The 20,221-nt window shown below is 48.4% G+C and overlaps 1 protein-coding gene across 2 annotated transcripts in view; it reads right to left on the bottom strand.

Annotated features, from left to right (window-relative positions):
• Positions 1 to 20,221, bottom strand: part of Coro1c (coronin 1C) — a 75,259-nt gene that overhangs the window by 2,715 nt on the left and 52,323 nt on the right. For both annotated transcript variants that reach the window (XM_021646054.2, XM_021646055.2), the window contains exons 4-10: positions 8,207 to 8,336; positions 5,951 to 6,132; positions 4,784 to 4,903; positions 3,648 to 3,752; positions 2,820 to 2,965; positions 1,574 to 1,631; positions 230 to 475 (exon numbers count right to left, since the gene is read on the bottom strand). In XM_021646054.2, the coding sequence (XP_021501729.1) occupies positions 230 to 475; positions 1,574 to 1,631; positions 2,820 to 2,965; positions 3,648 to 3,752; positions 4,784 to 4,903; positions 5,951 to 6,132; positions 8,207 to 8,336 (987 nt within the window). The remainder of the gene's footprint in view (positions 1 to 229; positions 476 to 1,573; positions 1,632 to 2,819; positions 2,966 to 3,647; positions 3,753 to 4,783; positions 4,904 to 5,950; positions 6,133 to 8,206; positions 8,337 to 20,221) is intronic.

Genomic DNA, 20,221 nt, shown 5'->3' with positions numbered 1-20,221 from the left:
AGTCAATACAGCAAGCACTATGACCACCTGTCCAGGTACACTGTGACCTGGAACCCCCATCATGTTTTACTGCGGAATGGCAGTCACGAAACACCAGCAGGGGTTCTGTCCACTCTCAGACAGCACAGTAGGTTGGCTTAGCATACCACACAGTCACCCAGTCCCTGGGCACTGCCCTGACCCACAGGGGCCTCTCCAGAGAGCACAGGCCCAGGCCCACACTCCTTACCACACTGGCCGTGTCTGTGGTCTTCTTGGGGGCACTGATGAGGTCACACTTCTTGTTTGCAGCTGGCTTGCTGTCCAGAATATTCTTCTTTACCACCTTGAGGTCCCTGTTCTTGCCTGGAATGTACCCGTGCTTCAAGGAGATGAGGATCGGGTCTGCATTCTTCCCCTCAAACCACTCCTCTGCCTCCAGCGCAGCTTCCGGCCCCGCTGTGTCAGGGTATAGGTCATCTTGGAAGAGGTCAGACTGCAAGAGGCATTTGGGGGATGCTTGGTAAGGAAAAACAAAGGCTGGGGCTGTACTGAACTATGCCTTTCTGCAGTGCCAGGGACAAAGTCCAATGCTGTGTGTGTGTGCAGGGCAAGTGTTCTGCTATGGAACTGTATGTCCTGCACCTTACTATCTCCTGCAATCTATAACGGCAGGGATTACAGGCACGTGCCATCACACAGAGCTGGAGAGAGGATGTGCTGGCTAGTTTTATGTCAGCTCCACACAGTCATTTAGAAGAGGGCACCTCAGCTGAGAAAATGGCCCCACCAGATTGGCCTGCGGGCAAGCCTACAGTGCATTTTCTTGATTGATGGTTAATGTGGGAGGGGAGGGCACAAGCCACTGTGAATGGGGCTGCCCCTAGGCAGGTGACCCTGTGAAAAAACAGACTGCACAAGCCACAAGGAGCAAACAGCAAGCAGTGCTCCTCCATGGCCACGGCATCAACTCCTGCCTCCAGGTTCCTGCGCTGACACAGAGTGAGAGCTGAGAGCTGTGAAAGGAAATACTGGCTTTCTTCATAAAAAAGGAAGGTTTATCACAGCAACAGAAACCCTAAGTGTGTGTGTGGCTCACTGGCTGTAAGCATTTGCTGCTCTTGCAGTGGACCTGGTCTGATTCCCAGCACCCTCATGGCACTCACAGTTCTGGGGGACCCGACACTTCTGAGTTTCTCCAGCACCAGGTGGGCATACAGGCAGTGTACAGCAACAAATGCAGCCTAAATACCCACACACATTAAAACCAAACCAGCTCCCCCTGAGGGGGGAGCAGCATTACCAGGCCACAGAAGAAGACAACGCAGCCACTCCTGATGAGACCTGATTGACTAGGATCAGAAGGAAGAAAAAGAAGACCACCCCTATCAGTGGACTTGGGGAGAGGTATGCATCCAGAGGGTGGAGGAAGGGAGGGATTGGGACAGGAGGAGGGAGGGAACCACAGGGGGGATACAAAGTGAATAAAATGTAATTAATAAAGAATTAAAAAAAGAGATCAATAAAACAAACAAACAAACAAACAACAAAAAAAACAACACAAAAAAACTAAACCAGGCACCTGGGCACTTACCTTCCTGGGCACAGTCATGATAATCGGCTCACACTTTCTCTCATGAAGCTTGAAGAATCTTCAAAGGAGAAATAAAGGCAAACTTTCAGTGAGTGAAACGTGAGTGGCAGCTCAGACTGCTTCCTACATCATTCCATGGGATTGGAAACTCATCTTCACTGCCCACCTCAGCTGCCACTCCAGGCTCAGCAGGGCTTGGTGCTCCCACAACACAGGGGAAAACAGACTGAGATTGTCCATGCAGCTGGAGTCAGCAAGCCTGAGAGGCCCATGAAAGGTGGCTGCAGCATAGCCACGTGCCAGTGCTGGTGGAACGCACAGTCACAGCATGGTGACTCACTGTGTCCCCAGACAGGAGAGCACACACTGCACAGGAGCAGCCAAGCCCTGGGTGTGAGCCTTCTGCCAGCATGAGATACTGAACAGGTGACACATAGAATATACGCCACTTCTTACTTTGCACGTTCACATGCGTGCCTTGTGTTTCTGTATGCGTGGTACACATGTGGAGCTCAGAAGACATCTCCGGGTGCTGGTCTGAGGTCATTTTTATGACTAATCATTGCTGCGTGTGTTAAGTGTGTGGGTGTGGTGCCACAGCACACATGTACAGGTCAGAGAACAGCTATGTAGTTCCCTTCTTCTGCTTTGACAGGGTGCTTAGGACCCAGCTCTGGTCATCAGGCCCGCGTGGCAAGTGTCCTTACACACTGAGCCACCCTGCTGGCCCTGCTTTCTGACTTTCGTTTGAGAGAGGGTCTCACACCGGCCTGGACCACTGTCATACAGGCCAGGTTATCTGACTGGAGTGTCCAGCATCTGCTTCCTCCAGCTCTCACCTCATTACTGCTGGGAGGACAGGTGTGCACCACAGTGCGGAGACCTCACCTTAATCTATGCTCGCAAGACCAGATTTTTTCAAATAAGGCATCTACTCAGGCACATACATACAAGTTTTACTTTTCATCTTTACTGTAACTTTTGAAGAAGAAGCCAGGCATGATGTACAGGTCCACGGACCTAGCACTTGGGAGGTAAAGGCACAAGGCTCCTGCCTACCAGGGAACACTGCCCACAGCCTCAATATGCAGGAAGCAAGCATGCTGAATACTGAGCCATGCTGCGTGACTGCTCTGCTCCACTGTGAGGACAGACCACAGCTACAATCAACTCCAGACACACTGAGGTAGACTTGGCGTGGGCCTGCCTGTCATGAACAAGTGGACACTTGGGTTCAGTTCTTTACCTAGCGATCTCACATTTGTTGACATCAAGTCCCCTCTTAGACATGTAGCCCATCCCTCGCTGAGGCTCCTTGCTGCTGAATGTGTTGAGGTAGTGGACATACGGGGATTCGTCTGTGATTTCAAAATAGCGGATACTGCTGTCACCCTACAAGAACCAGAGACAAGTCAGTGCCCATGTTATGAAAACATTTTGTTTAAGTGGGTGGCACCCCACACCATCCCAGAATTCATGGGAATCTAACTCTAGCTCACCAGTGCTCTCTCCAAAGGCATTTGCCTGAAATATAAATAGTTGTTTCCCCATCAAGATCAGCCCTTCATACTTAGGATGCTCTACTGCGCCCTGTGGGGGGCTCCTCTGCTTCTAGAAACCAGGTCAGGGTCAGGGCAACCATGTGCATGGCCACACAACTGCCTGGCCAAGGCAACAACAAACAACTGAGGATGATTAAAATGCGGTCTTCTCTAGAAGAAGCATCCGTGTTTCAACGGCACCCTCTAACTCTGGTCAGCACCAGAGGGTTTCTGTGCAGCGTGTGAAAAAAAAACATGGTCACTGTGTTTAGAGTAGTCCACTACTTTTTTGGCAAGCTACCTGGGGCAGGTGCTAGCTAGGATAAGAATAAGTGGAAATTATGCCAATGTGACCAAGCTGGCAACCTGGTATGAAAGAGGATGTGCATGAATGTGCTCAAGCTCAAACATACACACACCGAATTTGAAAACATTTAAACATATGTTAGCTACATGCCTAGCTTCTAGGTTTCTGAAGCATGAGTCCCACCTCTTCCGGGGTTATGTAACAGCAGGTAGAGCACTGTGCTTACCTTTCCACACAAGTAAATGATGCTGGTATCTGGGTCATAGAAAGGCAGCAGCACCCCATTGCTAGTGTCCATTTCATGAAGAGCAATTGGTTCCTGCATGTTTTTCTGAAAATATGTAAAAAAGTACATATATACTCACATATGGACACTTTAAAAAGACAAGTTCTTATAACCTTAACATACATTATGTAATCTATTTTCTCAGCAGAATCTAATGTCTGAACAACACTGGTGTCCTCATCCACTTAAGTGCCACAGATCAAACTAACTGTTACGTTGATTTGACCACACACAAACAATGAATGATCAGTGTGGCTCAACATTAAAGACAAAAAGTCTTTCTTCTTTGCAGTTGTTTTCTTTTTTAAAAAGATTTTTGTCGGGGGCTGGAGAGATAGTTCAGTGGTAAGAGCACTGTCTGCTCTCCCAAAGGTTGTGGGTTCACTTCCCAGAACCCACATGGCAGCTCACAACTGTCTGTAACAACAATTCCCAATTCCTAAGGATCTGTCACCTTCACACTAATGCACATACAATAAAATTAAATAAATCATTTAATTAAAAGAAAAAAAAGATTTTTGTCTTTAAAGGCCAGAGCCTGTGCACGAGTGCAGCTGCCTGCTGGGACCAGGAGAGGGCGACAGCGCCCCTAGACTGAGAACAGCGAACACTCCTGGCCCCTGAGCCACCTGATCAGCCTTGCTTTCTTATGAAGAAGGCATATACTTAGAAAAACCACGCTCTGTCCTACAACCCAGCAGGCGGCACCGTCGCTGTGGACAAGTGTGGACGACTTTGTTCTCACAGTCACCGTCAGGCTGCTCACGCAGCGCAGGGTGTGTGAGCCGCATAGGGCAGTTCCCTAAGCACGGCTGTCTGCCCAGTTTTGACGAAGCCAGGAGCACACAACTCCCTCCCAGGTCTAAGCAGTGGGCGGGACTCTTGGGAGCCCCATGAGCGCAAGTCTAAGGTACACTTGTCTGTGTGTGCCCTGAGGGTGAGAACCTCCTGTTAACTTAAGACAGCAGGAGCTCAGGAAGTTGCGCTGAGAATCCTAGGAGGCCCCTTGCCAGCCCAAGCCCCACTCAGGATTGAGAGAAAACCCAAAGAGGGAGGAAAAGTGGGAAGAGGCCTACCGGGTTCCAGAGCGCCAGTTGCCGCTCGCTCATGCGGCTGAAGCCAGTAGTGAAGACATTGCCGTCAGCCAGGAAGATGGCGCGCATGGGCCGGGCTCCTTCGTGTGCTTTCTCCTTCTCCTGGGAAGGAGGAAGAGCAGGTGCAGATTTCACACACTCAAACTGCAACACGGGAGGTGAGCGGAAAGCCAATACTGGAAACTTGCTCGCACGCTCACATGCACACACACACACCACGCACACAGGGCCAGCCCATGTTCTCCTGGGAAGGACCTTGAGGCCATGGTGTTAACTGTCCTCCATATGTGGAAGCAGTGGCGTTAAGTGACCTGGTCAAAGTCAGCAGGCGAGCCCCAGAATCGACGGAGGAGCCCACTCCTGCCACAGTCTGCTGCTGTCCCAGCCCCCGCAGTGCAGCCACAAGCACATGCAAGGGCTCTGCCCCACACAGTTCTCCCAACGGCAGGCTGGGGCAGCACCCCGGGATGTAAGGAGAGCTGCTCCTAGCCTTCCTGGTTAATGAGCAGGAGTATCCGACCTTGGAGGATGCTGGGTGGACAAACACAGGGCCTGGGAAGTCCCTCTAGTTGACGGGCACTTGCCATGGCTGCTGGCCAACCCCAGACAGTGCTGATGAACATCCCTCAGAGCGCAGCTAAGGTGAGCCGTGCTTGCACTCCTAGCCTGCAGGGCAGCCCTGACTGAAGACCTGCATCTTCAGGCAGGGCATGTGACTTTGCTGAAGCCCTGCTGGGTGGCAGACGCTCACCACTAAGCAAGGCCTGCTGAGGTCCGCAGGGCACCTGGACACTGTTCTGGGATCAGGGCGGGTACCAACCAGGAAGCAGTCCGTGTAGATTCCCAGACAGCTGAGCTAATCCAGACTTCAGAACTCCCACGGGCGTTATGAGCAGTTCAAAAGCACTGCCATACCATGTGTGGCAGTGTACACTGGGTAGGCAGAGCCTGGCGCATCTCTGTGAACTCCAGACTAACCAGGACTATTCTGTCTAAGGCTACCATGAGGGGACAGAGCTGAGCCAAGGCTGAAAAGAGAGACTGGGGCCGTCCCCTCCCGGCTCAGCTGGTGCCTGCACTCCACAAGGACACTGTGGCATGAGTGAGGTTGCTGACCGGCCACCAGAGCAGGGAGCTAAGGCCACTCACCGCTACGATCTCCTGTTTCCTGGGATCGATGACTCTCACTTTCTTGTCTTTGGACGCCGTGCAGATGAGACTGCCATTGCGGTTCCAGCTGACGTTGTAGATCATGTCCGAATGCATATCGTCCAGGTTGATGAGGGCTTCCCCTGTCCCCACATTCCAGATGATAATGGCATTATCACAGCCTGCGTCAAGCACATTAATCATATGGTGAGAAACGCCTGCACAGCATGTCACTGAAAGCTGCAAGCCCCACAGGGACATGAAGGCACGGGAAGGAAGGTGCTGATGACAAGAGGCCCTACCTACTAGGGGGCTGGAGCAACAAGATTTGTGTGAACAAACATTATTAAAGCAACACTATGAACCCATCAGTCAACCCAGACAAGATCCACAGCAAAGTGGAACCTCGTTTCTGAAGTTAGTGTGACTATTGGAGACAGGCAGGTTCAAGTGAGCGCCCTGTTCTAGAAAGACACATCAGAACGGCATCACTTCTGTTCCTGAAGAACCTGGGATGGCAAGTGACTCAAGTCATGACACCGTGAGCCGGGTCCTTCCTGTAACAGAAGGGAAACAAGGGACTGCTCTGTTGCTCACAGAAGTCTTTATCTTTAGAAGAGGGAAAAGGGGAATGGAATGAGTAGCCCATGTTGAGAAGACTAAAGTGAAATCACAGACATGTGGATTCAAAACCTGTTCCCCAGAGAAGCCCATAACCCATTTACTACTTAGCCCTACCCTTGCTGAGAAAGTAAGCTTCTAAGCTGGTGGTTCTCAACTTGTGGGCACGACCCCTTTGGCAAATCTGTTTCTAAAAATAGTTACATTAGGATTCACAACAGGGGAGGGGTTTATGGGGGGGGGATACAAAATGAATAAAGTGTAATTAATAAAAGTTAAATAAAAAATTAAAAAAAAAAAGGATTCACAACAGTAGAAAAATTACAATTATGAAATTATCAACAAAAATCTTATGGTTGGGGCTCAGCACAACAGGAGGAACTGTATTAAAGGGTCACGGCATTAGGAAGGTTCTCACTGCTTAGAAGATACCTGAAAACCAAGAGCTAGAAGCAAAACCCCTGTTGAAAAACCTGCACAACAATTATAAAATGCTGTCACTAAACTAGGGTGGAGAGCTGAGGCTCCCTGCCATCGGCTCCCCCAGGCAGACCCCTCTCTAGGGAGTGCCGGGCACAGAGTGGTCAGTCTGAGGGTACAGACCCCACAGTCAACCAATATCTTTGCTTCCACAAGAAGAACAGGAAAACACAGTGAGCTGCCTGGTCCCAGAGAAGAGGGAGGACAGCAGGTTCTTTCCACTTTCCATGCAGTCCCTCAGCGTTCTCTTTCTCTCTCCCTCACTTCATTCTTGAGATCATCCGAAGGGCTCAGGGCTGGTCAAAAGTGGCTATGGAAGTTGGCATCTTACAGTGTCTTCTGTTAGCAGGCCTTCTATTTCAACAGGTGCCTAGCATTACATTTCTAACTTCATGCACCATAAACATCTCCTATCCTTAGTTAAAAACTGATCTGCCCAACTTGCAAAAATACATTAAAAAAAAAAAGAAATAAGCCAATATTGTCGGCAATGGTGGCGCACTCCTTTAAGCGCAGCGCTTAGGCAGCAGAAGCAGGTGATCTCTAGGAGTTTGGGGGAAGAATGACCTATAGATGGGAGTTCCATGACAGCTAAGATTCCATAAAGAAACCCTATCTAGAAAAACCAAAACCCAACAAACCAACCAAACCATATTATTAAGGTCTAATTCACAACATCATTACATATACCTAGGGTAAATTCTGAGAAATACCTATAACCAAGAAAGAGCTTACTCCCACCACCCCACAAGCTGAATTCACTGTTGCCTTCTGTATTCCTGTGTATGCATGCCTACATGTGTGGTACACGCATGGCTCTTTCTTAAGGCAGTCTCTCACTGGCCTGCAACTTGCTGTCAGTAGTGGGTAGAGAGACAGAAGGCGTCAGGGTTCACTGTGCTGCAGTTTAACTGAAAATTCAGAAGCAGTATCACTGTCTAGAGCCGGGAGATGAGCAGATAAGCTGGGCTTTGCCAGCAGAGGCAGCGTGAGAGACCAGCACAGCATGTGGAAAGACCACAGGGCACACAGCAAGTGTACAAACCCATCTGCATACACAGAGTCTGCCGTGGCTCCCAGTGTTTCACTTCAGGGGACTCACACGTGGTGCTACCCCACATGAGACAAGGGCAAGGCAGCCCACTGGGCCCCTACCTGCACTAAGAAGCACGTTGCGGGCCGTTGGATGCCAGGCCACGATGCCAACTCTTTTTGAGTGGCCTTCTAAAATCACCACAGGTTCAGTCAGGGAAAGGGTCAGTCCATTTTCTGGGATCTGCCAAACCTGTTGGAAAAGGAAGGAGATTATTGGTCTGAGAGCTACCTGTCACCTTTTACTTCCAGGTCCCTGTGGCCACTCAGTGGCACCAGGGAGAAAGGCACCAGGAAATGACTGTCCTTGATGACTTTGCGTGTCTTCATCTGTGACCTGCCAGGCCGACAGGCATCCTTAGAAGCACAGGTGGTTCATGGTGACAGAGTAGTGCTCTCCTTTCTCTTTGGAGAGATCTCCTTTCTACAGTGTGATGGAAATATCCCCACACCCCACATGTGAGAGCACAGAGCCTGTGCTCTCAAGAGTGCACCTAGCAGAGGACTTACCTCAGCGCTTCTTTGAGGGAGTCAGTCACGTTGTCCTTCTCTTTCAGTATTTGACCTGCCACCCCTTAGACCATTCTGAACGATCATATACTACTATGTATCATGTGAGCCACCATACTGCACATTCTTCGAGACAGTGAAAACATTCTAAAATTTGTGTTAGTGGCTGTACGCGTTCATGAGCATATTAGAAATCATTGAACTACACATTTTAAATGAGCAATAATTGTATTTTTCAAAAACAAATTTGCTGGTGTGTGTATGTGGAGGTTGGAGGACAACTGTATAGAGTTGCTTCTCTTCTTCCACCTTCCTGTGAGCTTCAGGGATTGAGCACATATCATCAGGCCCGGTATGGCAAGTTTTTGTATCTGCTGAGCCATCTTGTTGGCCCTATGAATGCTATCTTAACAAGGTATATCCTTTAAAAACTCCTTCTGAGGCTAGAGATGGCTCGGTGAGTGAGCCTTTGCTCTGCAGGATAGTCTTGTGTTTGGATTGCCAGCACGACACAAGGAGCAGGTACAGCTATGTATTCCTATGACTCCAGTACTGGTTGAGGCGGCATAGAGAGATAGGAGGACTCAAAGCTTTCAGGCCAGCGGTTTGCCCTGCCACACCTGTGAGAACCTGATTCAGTGAAGACCCAAATTAGAAGGGGTGAGGTAGAGCGCAGTAGAGGAAGATGCCTGGGGGCTTGCCCTGACCAACGTTATTCGAACATGTGCATTTACTGCACACAGGCACACAGCCCGCTGACAGATGGTGACAGGCAGAAGATTCAGCATATCCTAACGGAGACTGTCTGGGAGGGGCTGTCACAGGGAAGGGAGGGGTGGAGTGCAGCGGAGTGGGGGGAAAAAGGCTAGACTTAGTGTTGTCCACATGAAGTTGAGTGCTCCTCTGTCTTGTTTTAGAGTCTTGCTAGGCGGCCAGCCTGGCATCAAATTCAATACAATCCTCCCACTTCAGACTCACGGTGCCAAGAACATGAGCCTGAGCCACAAACCTGCTCTCTAGGAACTGCTACAGGAAAGTGGAGCTACAGCAAAGCCCTGGAAGAGCACCACTGCGTCATAAAAAGCGAAGTTTAAAACAGGTAGCCTTTGAAAACCTGGATCCTCCGTAAGAACAGCAAGTGCCCCTCATGGCCCAGCCATCTCTCCAGGCCTACAATCACACTGTTACAAGTGAAGACTGCAATAAGCACAGACACTATGCTGGAAAGTCCCTATGGGCACAGCTCAGCAAGACGGGAGCCTCTAGTAACACTTTATACTTGCAGGGGAGCATTGCACGGTGCAGGAAGAAATATGGAATAGTTGAGTGCATGAAGCTCTGCTCAGCTGCTACCCTGAAGATGAGGAAGTATAATAAGTGACTTACTCACTGTCATAGCTGGAGTCCACTCGAGGCAAACATGATCTCTTGTACAAATCACAGCGAAATAAACCAGCCCCTTGAGGCCCAAGCCTAGAGGTCACCCAAGGTTCTGCCCAGGCTCCCCCATTTAGTGACGTTTTCACAGGCAACATGCCTTGTCTCAGCCCTCCCTGGCCAGGCAGGTCTGCTTCTCTGGGAAGCAGTGGCAACTGCTTACTTTCCAATAGGACAGTGTGCTTTCTCATCCTGACACACATTTTTTTAAAAAAATTTGAATAAAATGGAAAGGTTCATGATTAGCCAAACAGCTCCGGTTGAATCTGGCTATGTGACTATAGTCAGAACTGAAACTGTGAACAGAACACACAGGAAATAATGATATTACTCTGATGAAAGCATGAAGACGACGAAGATGATTATGAAAATGGTGACTCAAGAGGTACTCATTTTGCAAGTTGAATCTGACCCAAGCATCTAACTACAAGTATTGTAATACCATATACTACCTCAAGGTGGCGGCCTTGCCTTGGCTTGCTGGGATTCCCTGCAACAGTGAGCTTTTTAAGTCCTGAGGCATGACTGACTGATGGAGGCTCTGGGAGTCCCCAGAATTTTCACCCTGGAATACAGGAGCAGCAGAGCTCAGCATGGGGCTTCGATTTCTCCTACCTCTTCTTCACCCACCTCTTGCTTGAGTGGAGAGGAAATGTCCGCAATGAAAGCGTTATCTGATTATATGAAAGGATTTAATTTTTTTCTCAATTATTTATGTACTTTATATATGAGTGCTCTGGCTTCATGCACATAAAAGAGGGAGTCAGAGCTCATTACAGATGGTTGTGAGCTGCCACATGGGTGCTGGGAACTGAACTCAGGACCTCTGGAAGAGCAGCCAGTGCTCTTATCTGCTGAGTCAACTCTCCAGCCTCCATATGACAGTCTTAAGCCAGGTGGGTACATGCACTAGACACAGACACCAGCTCCTTTTACTCTCTGGGTCCAACATGCATACAGTATTTACTGAGGAGCCACCACAAAGCAGCTGCTGATGATTTAAGGGGCCCCACTCTAAGATTCAATGGTTCAGCAGGAACTGAGCTTTCCAACAGATCAGCGACAGCAAATGCAAATGGTAGGATGTAGAAGATGCTGAAGCTGGATGAGTTCAAATCCCACAGAGGCACTCCAAATGTAGACCAGCCGACTGAGGATGTGCAGTGGTGTGATCTTGGGGTACTGAAGCTGGGGTAACGGTGGAGGGTCGGTATGGTAACATGAGCCAATGTATTAGGGTGATGCCCAGCATAAGCAGAAACGCTGTAACATATTATTCAGAGCCCAGGATGGCCAAGACTGTGCTGCCCTAAGTAGAAGCTGACTGCAAGTGCAAAGCACAAGCAGTACCACACCACACAAGCTGGTCCATCAGGAGCATCTGAAGAGGTGACCTCTAAGAATGAAAAGGAGTGGGGGAAAGGGAGGAATAAAGGAAATCAAGTACCCAGTTTCAAAAGAAACACCACAAATGCACGAAGCATTTTCTAAAAAGCATCTAAACAATGCCTTGGAGAGGCTGGCTGAGGGGCCAGCAGAGAAAGGAATCAGTCAAGACGATAACGCCACAGGCGCTGACAGCTGAAGAAGTGTCTGGGAAAGTCTGGGAAACAAAATGAAAAGACACCAGAACCAGGGCGTTGATGAGAATAAACAGTGCTCTCGCTGTGAACTGTGGGAAAGGGCTGTGTGTCTTCCACACTCAGTACACCCTCTGGCTGGTGCTGCAGGCCCTGCCCACGGGCTGTCATTACCTGGCTCTCTGCCTGGAGGGTGCCTGCCACTTCTGGTAATGGCCTGTCAGTGTGGACTGAAGGTCTCGCTTCCCGGGGACAGAGAGCAGAAGCGGCACTGTCTTCCTGAGTCTTATGCACAAGCTGGTCCCCTGGCCGGGGCCTCTGGGGCTGGGAGGCTAATTAGCTGTGTTAGCACTAAACTCTTCATTGCTGGGAGCCAGATTCCTTGTTTGTCCTGAGGGAGCATGGGCTGTGCTTACAGAGGGTTCTGGAACGGTCAACTGAGCTAATGCTCCACAGTACTACCCTAATAGGAAAGTGCTAACGGGGAGGGACACAGCTCTGTAGCTGGAAGGCCTGGACACAACCCTCCGTGGCTGAGGGACACTTGACAAAACTGCGCTCATCTGAGCCTGGGTTTCCAAGCTATCCGATGGATGCTGTCCCGCTTCCCCTGTGCTATTGCAGCGACTGGATACAACATGCACATCAAGGCTTAGACAACACAGGGCACGAGGAGCTTGCTTCCTCCCTGACCACACCGCTTCTCTCCTGTGATCACACACACTTTTAGGTTTGAACACCAGGATTCCTGAAGGGGATCTTGTCTTGTACTGAACTAATTAATACCCACTTACATCCAACGTGTCCTGTGTGAAAGCCCTTGTTTAGGCCCTGGACGATCAGTGCTGATGCTGTCTGTATGGGCCGGCAAGTTCTCTGCTCTGTGGCTGCAGATGGGCGCTCCAGCACCAATCTGCTTTCTCAAAAACATTCAGTGAGCAGGGAGGCAAACAGCAGGAATACCCTCCACAGAGGGTGCCAGAGTGGCACCTTAGCATAGCACAGACAAGTCCCTACTCTGCCTTTAAAAACAAGCCTTCATGTCCCTAAAACATTCACTGGACAACACGTTACAAGAGCTAGCAATGCTTTGTTTTGAAAGAAAGGAAAACAACACTTTCTTGCTACGCCAAAGGCTTCCAGATGAAAATGGGAATCAACCATGGAACACCCACCGAGGTTCTGAAAACAACACTCAAGCACATGTGTGCAACGACTGCACCCCTGTGTCCTTTTCACGTGTGAAGCCTGCACATGGGAAGAGGAAGGCTACAGGAGCCAGGCCAACAGAAGGCAGGGCAGGGAGAAATGGCCTCCTTTTAAGTAGTCAATGTAATTGGTTTAATGGGTTTATTTTTCAAACATGGCACAAATTTAAAGCACACAAAGTGTTTCCAGACCCCATTCTCCTATCTTGATCACCCGCTGGGAACTTGCTACTGGGTGAGACACTAGAGTTACAGCCATGAAGTGCTTTCCTTGCAAAAGGTCACATTTTTAAAGAGCCATCGGCACTGATTTCAGAGGGAAAATGAAGGAGAGGTCTCTTAAGACACCAGGTGAGGGATCTGGGCAGAGCAGCCTGGAGGCCCCATGAGGCAGAGCGATGAGGCACCTCAGCATTTTCTGGAGGGCGAGCTGGGCATGAAACTAAAGGCAAATGGTCAACAGCCCAGAGGCAATCTGTACGGCAGCTGCACCACAGGACACACCACACTGGGGCTTCCACGCCTACTCGAAGGAATAAAATTTTCTGGAAACATCCCTGGCTAAAGCACAAGTAAACCTGACACAGTATTTACTTCTGTTGACTTCTATAAGATAAAGACTGATTTGGGAAGAGAGATGGAAGCATTCAGCAGGAAGAAAAACTTGCGACTGTCTGGGATGTGACTGGTGGTGTCTTTCCATCTCCTGGCTGGGGGAGACTGCTACCCAGCGCCCCACTGCTGAACTACATTTGCTGCGTTTGTGTCTCATCACTGCTCTCCAGACGAGGGCGGCCAACAGCAGTCACGACCTGACCTGACTGTTCTTGGAAGTATTTCAATCACTGCCATTTACTGGAGCTAAGATTCTTCCAAGTAAAATATTTAGAAACCACAATCAGAAAAACTCTCCATATAAAGCTATCACCAAGGAGCAGAGTGCACAATACAAAACCCTGAACCAGAAGCAAAGGGCAGCTTCCGGGAAGAGAATTCACCTGCTGCCTGTTAGTGTCAAACACTTCTCCTAATAGCAGGGCCTGAAATGCAAGCTGTCTAGCACACTCCAGGCTGCTTAAAAGAAAGCACCCAAAAGGAGAGAGGCTGGGCTGGCAAGATGGCTCAGGAGAAGTGTTTGCTACAACCTGACAACAGGGTTTAGCCCCTGGAAGCCACGTGAAAAGATGGATGCCAGCACTCCTACAGGGAGACGGGAGGAGAACAGAGAACTGCCTGGAGCTCATGGGCCAGCTAGCCCCTAAGTACACAGTGAGGCAGAGAGACCTTGACTCAGCAACATGGAAAGAGAAATCAGTTTCCAGACAGGCGTCCTCTGGCTCCATGTGCTTCTTCCATGCACACACACCATAAGTAAAACATAAAAAATAATAAATATGGAAAAGAAGCCAGGTGGTGATGGTGCAGGCCTTTAATCCCCACATCCAGGAGACAAAAGCAGGTGAATCTCTGAGTTCAAGGCCAGCCTGGTCCACAGGGTGAGTTCCAGGACAGCCAGGGCTACACAGAGAAACCTGTCTTGAAAAAACAAACACCAAAACAAACAAAAAGATGGAAAATCTAGGTATGGTGGCCCAGGCCTATAATGTACATTTGGGAGATGGAAGCAGGAGAATCCCAAGTTCAAAGCTACAGATAAATAATGGCAATTGGCCTTTGAAGCTATGCCTCTCCTCCCACAGCTGCGCGATGAACTGGCTCTGCTGCAGTCTTGCACAGAACGTCAAATGAGGGTGCTCTTGCTGCTGTGTATCCACGACACGTACCCAAACTCACCACACAAGTCCTCACACATTGCCAGCTCTGCCTGACCCTCTCGCCACAGGCCTGGCCTTACATCAGTGCCCCACTGTCTATGTGAGGTGGAGGCTGAGAGGTATGGTTCCCTGCTTGGCTAGGAATTTCTCCGCTGGGCCAAGACCCCTGTCACCTGCAGCTCTGAAGCCACAGCCGCTGCCAACAGCCTATGCTTGAGCAACTATCCAGAGCTTTTCTGTTTTTAAAAAAGAAAAAACAAGGTAGGGGTCTGAAAGTCTACAATCTACTGCCACCTTTAATTGTCCTTAGCAGAGTTGGTAGAGGGAGGTGTCTGGACAGACAGGAAGATAAGCAGATGTGTTCAGCTCTGAAACCTTCAAGAGACCTGTCAGAACCCTTGATTCAGAGCCACTGAGTGACTAAACAGTAATCTAAGTGCCAGGCCCATACTTAAGAATTTAATAAAATTAGGACTATTTAGCCCAGAGCACTATTTAACTAACAAAGTGTTTGCTTTGCCATCACAGGGGCAGTGTCAGAGGATTTTGGGAAGACAGTGGTCTGAATAACAGCTGGTGTTGGGATTTTCCCAAACCTCAAATAAGAGCAGGTAACAGCCCAAAGCACCCAGAGATAAGACAAGAACCTCAAAAATCCAAGTGACAGAAGCATACTACTTCTCTGACTGACTAAGCAGGACACACACACACACACACACACACACACACACCCTCCCTCTCTGGCCGCTGAGAGCGGGGCTGCCTTTGGTAGCAGCCCCTCGGAATGGAGAAGCAGGTACACACTGGGCCTAGTGTTCTTAAAACCACCAGCAAGGGCTCTTCTCCCAAAGATGGGAAAGAGAGTCTAATGGAAGAGAAACCAGAGGTAAAGGCTGATCCCATTTGAGCAGGTGTGAGACACAGGAGGACCCATTCCCTTGGAGGCCCTGGTGCATAGCATAGGAAAGAGAAAGGCCAAGCAAAACAAGCCCTCATGTTTCTAAATACTGTGTAAACATACTCCGTGATAGCAGTGAGCCATACCAAGGCCACCTTTTGGAAACTTCTAACTAAATGCACACAAAAACTAAGTGTGAGCACTCATGCACACACTCACACACGAGTACACTTCCACTCCTACAATAAGAGAGGTGGCATGAGTGAGATGGCTCTGCAGTTGAGAGCACTTGTTGCTAAAGAACCCAGGTTCAAGCCCCAGCATCCATGGTAGCTCACAACCTTCTATAACTCCAGTTATCGACACCCTCCCCTGACTTCCATGGACACCAGGCACACATGTGGCGCACATATAGACAGCAGAACAATACCCAGGCATAAAATATATAAATCTAATTTAAAAATGCTAAAGAGGCATGCCTAAACGGTTAATAAAAACTGGCATGCAGGCCTGGCAGAAAGGCTCCTGCACAGAAGGGCGGCAAGAAGAAGAAGGGTCGCTCTGCCATCAGTGAAGTGGCGATCCGGAAGCACACACCAACATCCACAAGCGCATCATGGAGTGGGCTTCAAGAAGCGTGCTCCTTGGACACGCAAAGAAATTCGGAAATTTGCTGTGAAGGAGACTGGGAGTGCAGATGTGTGCATAGATACCAGGCTCAGGAAAGCTGTCTGGGCCAAAGGAGTAAGAAATGTTCCATCCAAAGCATTTGTCCAGAAAACGTAATGAAGATGAGGGTTCACTGAACAAGCTCTACACGTAACTTATATGCCTGTTAACCACATTAAAAAGTCTACAGACGGTCAACGTGGATGAAAACTAACCTAGTGAATGTCAAATAAAGTTGGAGAACTGCCTCTAACAAACAAACAAAAACATACTATTTCAAAATGGGATAAAAAGACATTAAGGAAAAAAAAAAGAAACATAAATCAGAACCGTTTTAAAAGACAAATCTAGAAAAATTAGAAATTAAAAAAAAAGTCACTTTAAAAATGAAGACTGGGAAGGGCACACTGGAGAGACAGCTCAACAGTTGAGAGCACTGGGGCTACCCATTCAGGAAACCTGGGTTCAATCCCTAGCGCCCCATGGAGGCTCACATCCAAAGGATCCAAAGCTGCCTTCTGGGCTCTGGGCTCTGAGGCGCACACACACTCACATGCGCGTACAGACACACAAAATAAAACAGAAATGGAACAAATTATGTACTCCAAATAAAAAGCTGTGGCCCAAGATGCTAAGAGGAACAAAGGCCCAGGGGAGGATGGCAGCCTGGCCCAGCTGTTGGAAAGAGGCCAAGAAGAGGAGCCCTGTCTGAGGCGGTCTGCAGTGCAGTGCTGGAGAGGACATCCCGCCCAAAGCACTGCCACCTGCTGCGTGGGCACAGCAGCCAAAGCTGTTCTCTGTGACTGGCTGCACACACCTCCTGCCATTCACCAGTTCACCTTCCCAACTGCTTCAGCCGGTCCCCTGGGACAGGCCAGAGACTGAGCAAGAGAAGCAGCTGAGACCGCTGGCCTGGGATGAGGAAAGCTCCTGGTAAAATGGATGTCTCCACAGGAAACCACCTGTCCACCTCAGCAGCTCATGCTGAGAACAGGGCTCAGCTGCTGCTGACAGCACACACGCTGTCTTCCTGCTGCCTGCATCAGGACGGGTGCTTTCTAAGTGCACTATCAAGGGAAAGACCAGACAGATATCTGGTACACCAGAAGACTTGTACCACCTCGGCCTTCACTCAGGCCACAATGAGGTCACCGCACTGGAGCGCCACGTTCCTCATCCCAAGTCTATAACTCAGCTGCCAACCCGGAAAAGGCAAAGGCTGTAGGACTTGGCGCTAAACCAAATTAAATGAGCACTATACACAAAAGGAAAAGTTTTCTAAGGTAAACCACGTGTAAGAGACATCAACTAGACCTACAGTCTAAAGAAGTAAGAAAAGGCCTGGAGCAAAAGCCAGGTGTGCAAGGAGAAGACACCAGGAGACAGAGGCATGTGGACCTTTGTGAGTTCCAGGCCAGCCTGGTCTACTTAGAAGTTCCAGACCAGAAGGCTAACACAATGAGTGTCTCAAAATACAACAACAAAGCCTGGAGCAAACTAACAAATACTGAAGACAAGGACAGGCCACAGAGCCTCTGAGCTGGGCATGGTGGGACACACTTAAAGTCTCAGCACTCTGAGACCAAGGCAAGATATTGTGAGCTTGAGGCCAGAACAACAAAAACCTAGTAATTTGGGCTAGTTTTCCAAAGTTGAGGGGGTAACTTGAAAGTAGGGGGCTGGAGAGATGGCTCCATGGTTAGACCACTAGTTGCTCTTGCAGAAGACCCCAGTACTCATGTGGTAGATCTTAACTCCAGTTCCAGTTACCATGTTCTGGCCTCTTTGGGCACCAGGCACACATGTGGTGAACATACAAACCTGCAGCCAAAACACTCACCCATGAAATTAATTAATAAAAAAATGTTAAGCCCTTGAACTGTACGTTAACAAAATACACCTTGTATTTAGAGTCACTGATTTTGAATTACCCAAACACTGTAATAAAATTAACAACTTGAAAAAAAACCTTATAACTAACCAAAAGGAATGACTGCCTAATAAAGAAAACAAAGTTAAATATCTGACTTTCATAGCCACATCGTCCGCCCCTCCCAAATCAAACAATATCATTTGATCTCTATCTATTTCTATCAGGAATTCACCAACTGCTACTGGTGTTGGGGGATGGGTGCAGACATACGGAACATGTGTGTATAGGCTTTTGGTTTTGCCATCATTTCCTAACCAATACAGCTTAAGAACAATTTATATGGCACTTACAACATACTGGCAATTTTAAGTAATCTACGAAAGATCTCTGTAACACGATGGACACATAGGTTATACCCAGCACCAGACATCTAAAACAGATGACCGGAGCATCTGTGCATTCTGGACTCCCGGTCAGTGGTAGCCCCTGAACCAATTCTCTAAGGAATGACTACTTTTCCTGTTGACAGTACAGCCCAGGATGCTCTCACACTTGTGATCTTAACACATCTGGCTTGATCATCATTAGTTAGTGGATGGAGAATAGTGACAACATAGGCTTAAAAGCTATTGGCCTCCTTATAAACTATTTTTCAGGGACTATAGAGATAATTCCTCAGTTAAGAGCACTGGTTTCTTTTCCAGAGGACCTGGGTTCAATTCTTAGCACCCACATGACAGCTCACAACTCTCTGTAATTCCAATTTCAAGGGATCCTACACCTTCTTCTGGATTCCATGAACACCATTCACGTACATGGTGCACACACACATGCAGGGAAAACACTCATACACACAAATTTTTTTAATAACACAATTTTTAGTAATCATAATTGCAGGTCACACCCTTCTGATTGAGCCTTCACACAGCCCCACTCCTGCCCCAGATTAATGACGAGAGCTGGTGGGTGCCTGCGTTTTTCTAGAGTTCATTGTTTGTAATGTGGGAAAGCAAGTCCAGGACAGCCAAGCTACACAGAGAAACCCTGTCTTAAAAAAAAAGTAACACCCACCTAGTGTTTAGAGAGGCACTCATGAGTGAGCATCCCCTCAAGGAAGAGACACAAGTGATCTAAAGGGTGTGAGGAAAGGGCACACAGGTGGCAGTGTAAGAAATCACCTGACCCACTCGATTCACCTCACTGCTACGTTCTTTAATACTGGTGTTTTATGAAAGTTGCTGTTTTAAAGGGTAACATGATCAGTATGGCTGGCAGAGAGGAAACAGATCAAACCTGCTTCTTCCACAGCAGCCGGGACTCTCAGCAGCAGGTTCTGGCAGCAGGTCTAACCTGTGTTCCTTTCCAGTAGCAAATATACCCACAGTCATTAGTCATCCGTCTAGCCAGCACACACACAGAGCGACTTCTTTACTGGCAGCACATTCAATACGCTTTCAACTGCCAAAAGCCCACAGCAAAATGGAGAAATGTTTAAATAACACAGTTTAGGAACTAATTTATCTATGTAAATTATTTTAGCTAATAAAGCATCTTAAACAATGTTGGTCCATAGACAACAGAAAGAATCTAACAACAACAAACAATCAAAAAACCAAAACAATAGAAAAAAACTGAAAGGAGTACAATTCTCTAAGCTCTCTGCCTGAGGTGAGACATTTTAGGGTAACTTTGCTATTTCAGGGGCAATAGCCACCTCCACTGTGCTTACATCTAACCTTGACAAAATGTTTTGGGAAAGTACTGTATCTTAGTGGGTTTCTATTGCTGCTGATAAATACCCTGACCAAAAACAATTTGGTGAAGAAAGGGTTTATTTCAGCTTCACAGTTCCTCATCACAGTCCATCACTGAGGGAAGTAAGGGTAGGAACCTGAAGGCAGGAGGAGCTGATGCAGAGGAAACTGCTCACTTGCCTGCTCATGGCTTACTCAGCTGACTTCCTTATTGTACCCAGTACCACATGCCCAAGGGTGTCGCTTCCACAGGCCAATCTGGTGGGAATATTTTTTCAATTGATGCTCTCTTCCTAAATGACTCTAGCTTGTGTCAAGCTGATATCAAACTAGCCAGCAGACATAGAAATTGTCCAGAAAAATCCTAGAAAGGC

The sequence above is a fragment of the Meriones unguiculatus genome, chromosome 4 (assembly GCF_030254825.1).
Source record: "Meriones unguiculatus strain TT.TT164.6M chromosome 4, Bangor_MerUng_6.1, whole genome shotgun sequence".
Taxonomy (NCBI): Eukaryota; Metazoa; Chordata; class Mammalia; order Rodentia; family Muridae; genus Meriones; species Meriones unguiculatus.
Note: the sequence above shows the minus strand (reverse complement) of the source record. Positions and strands in the feature narration are given on the sequence as shown.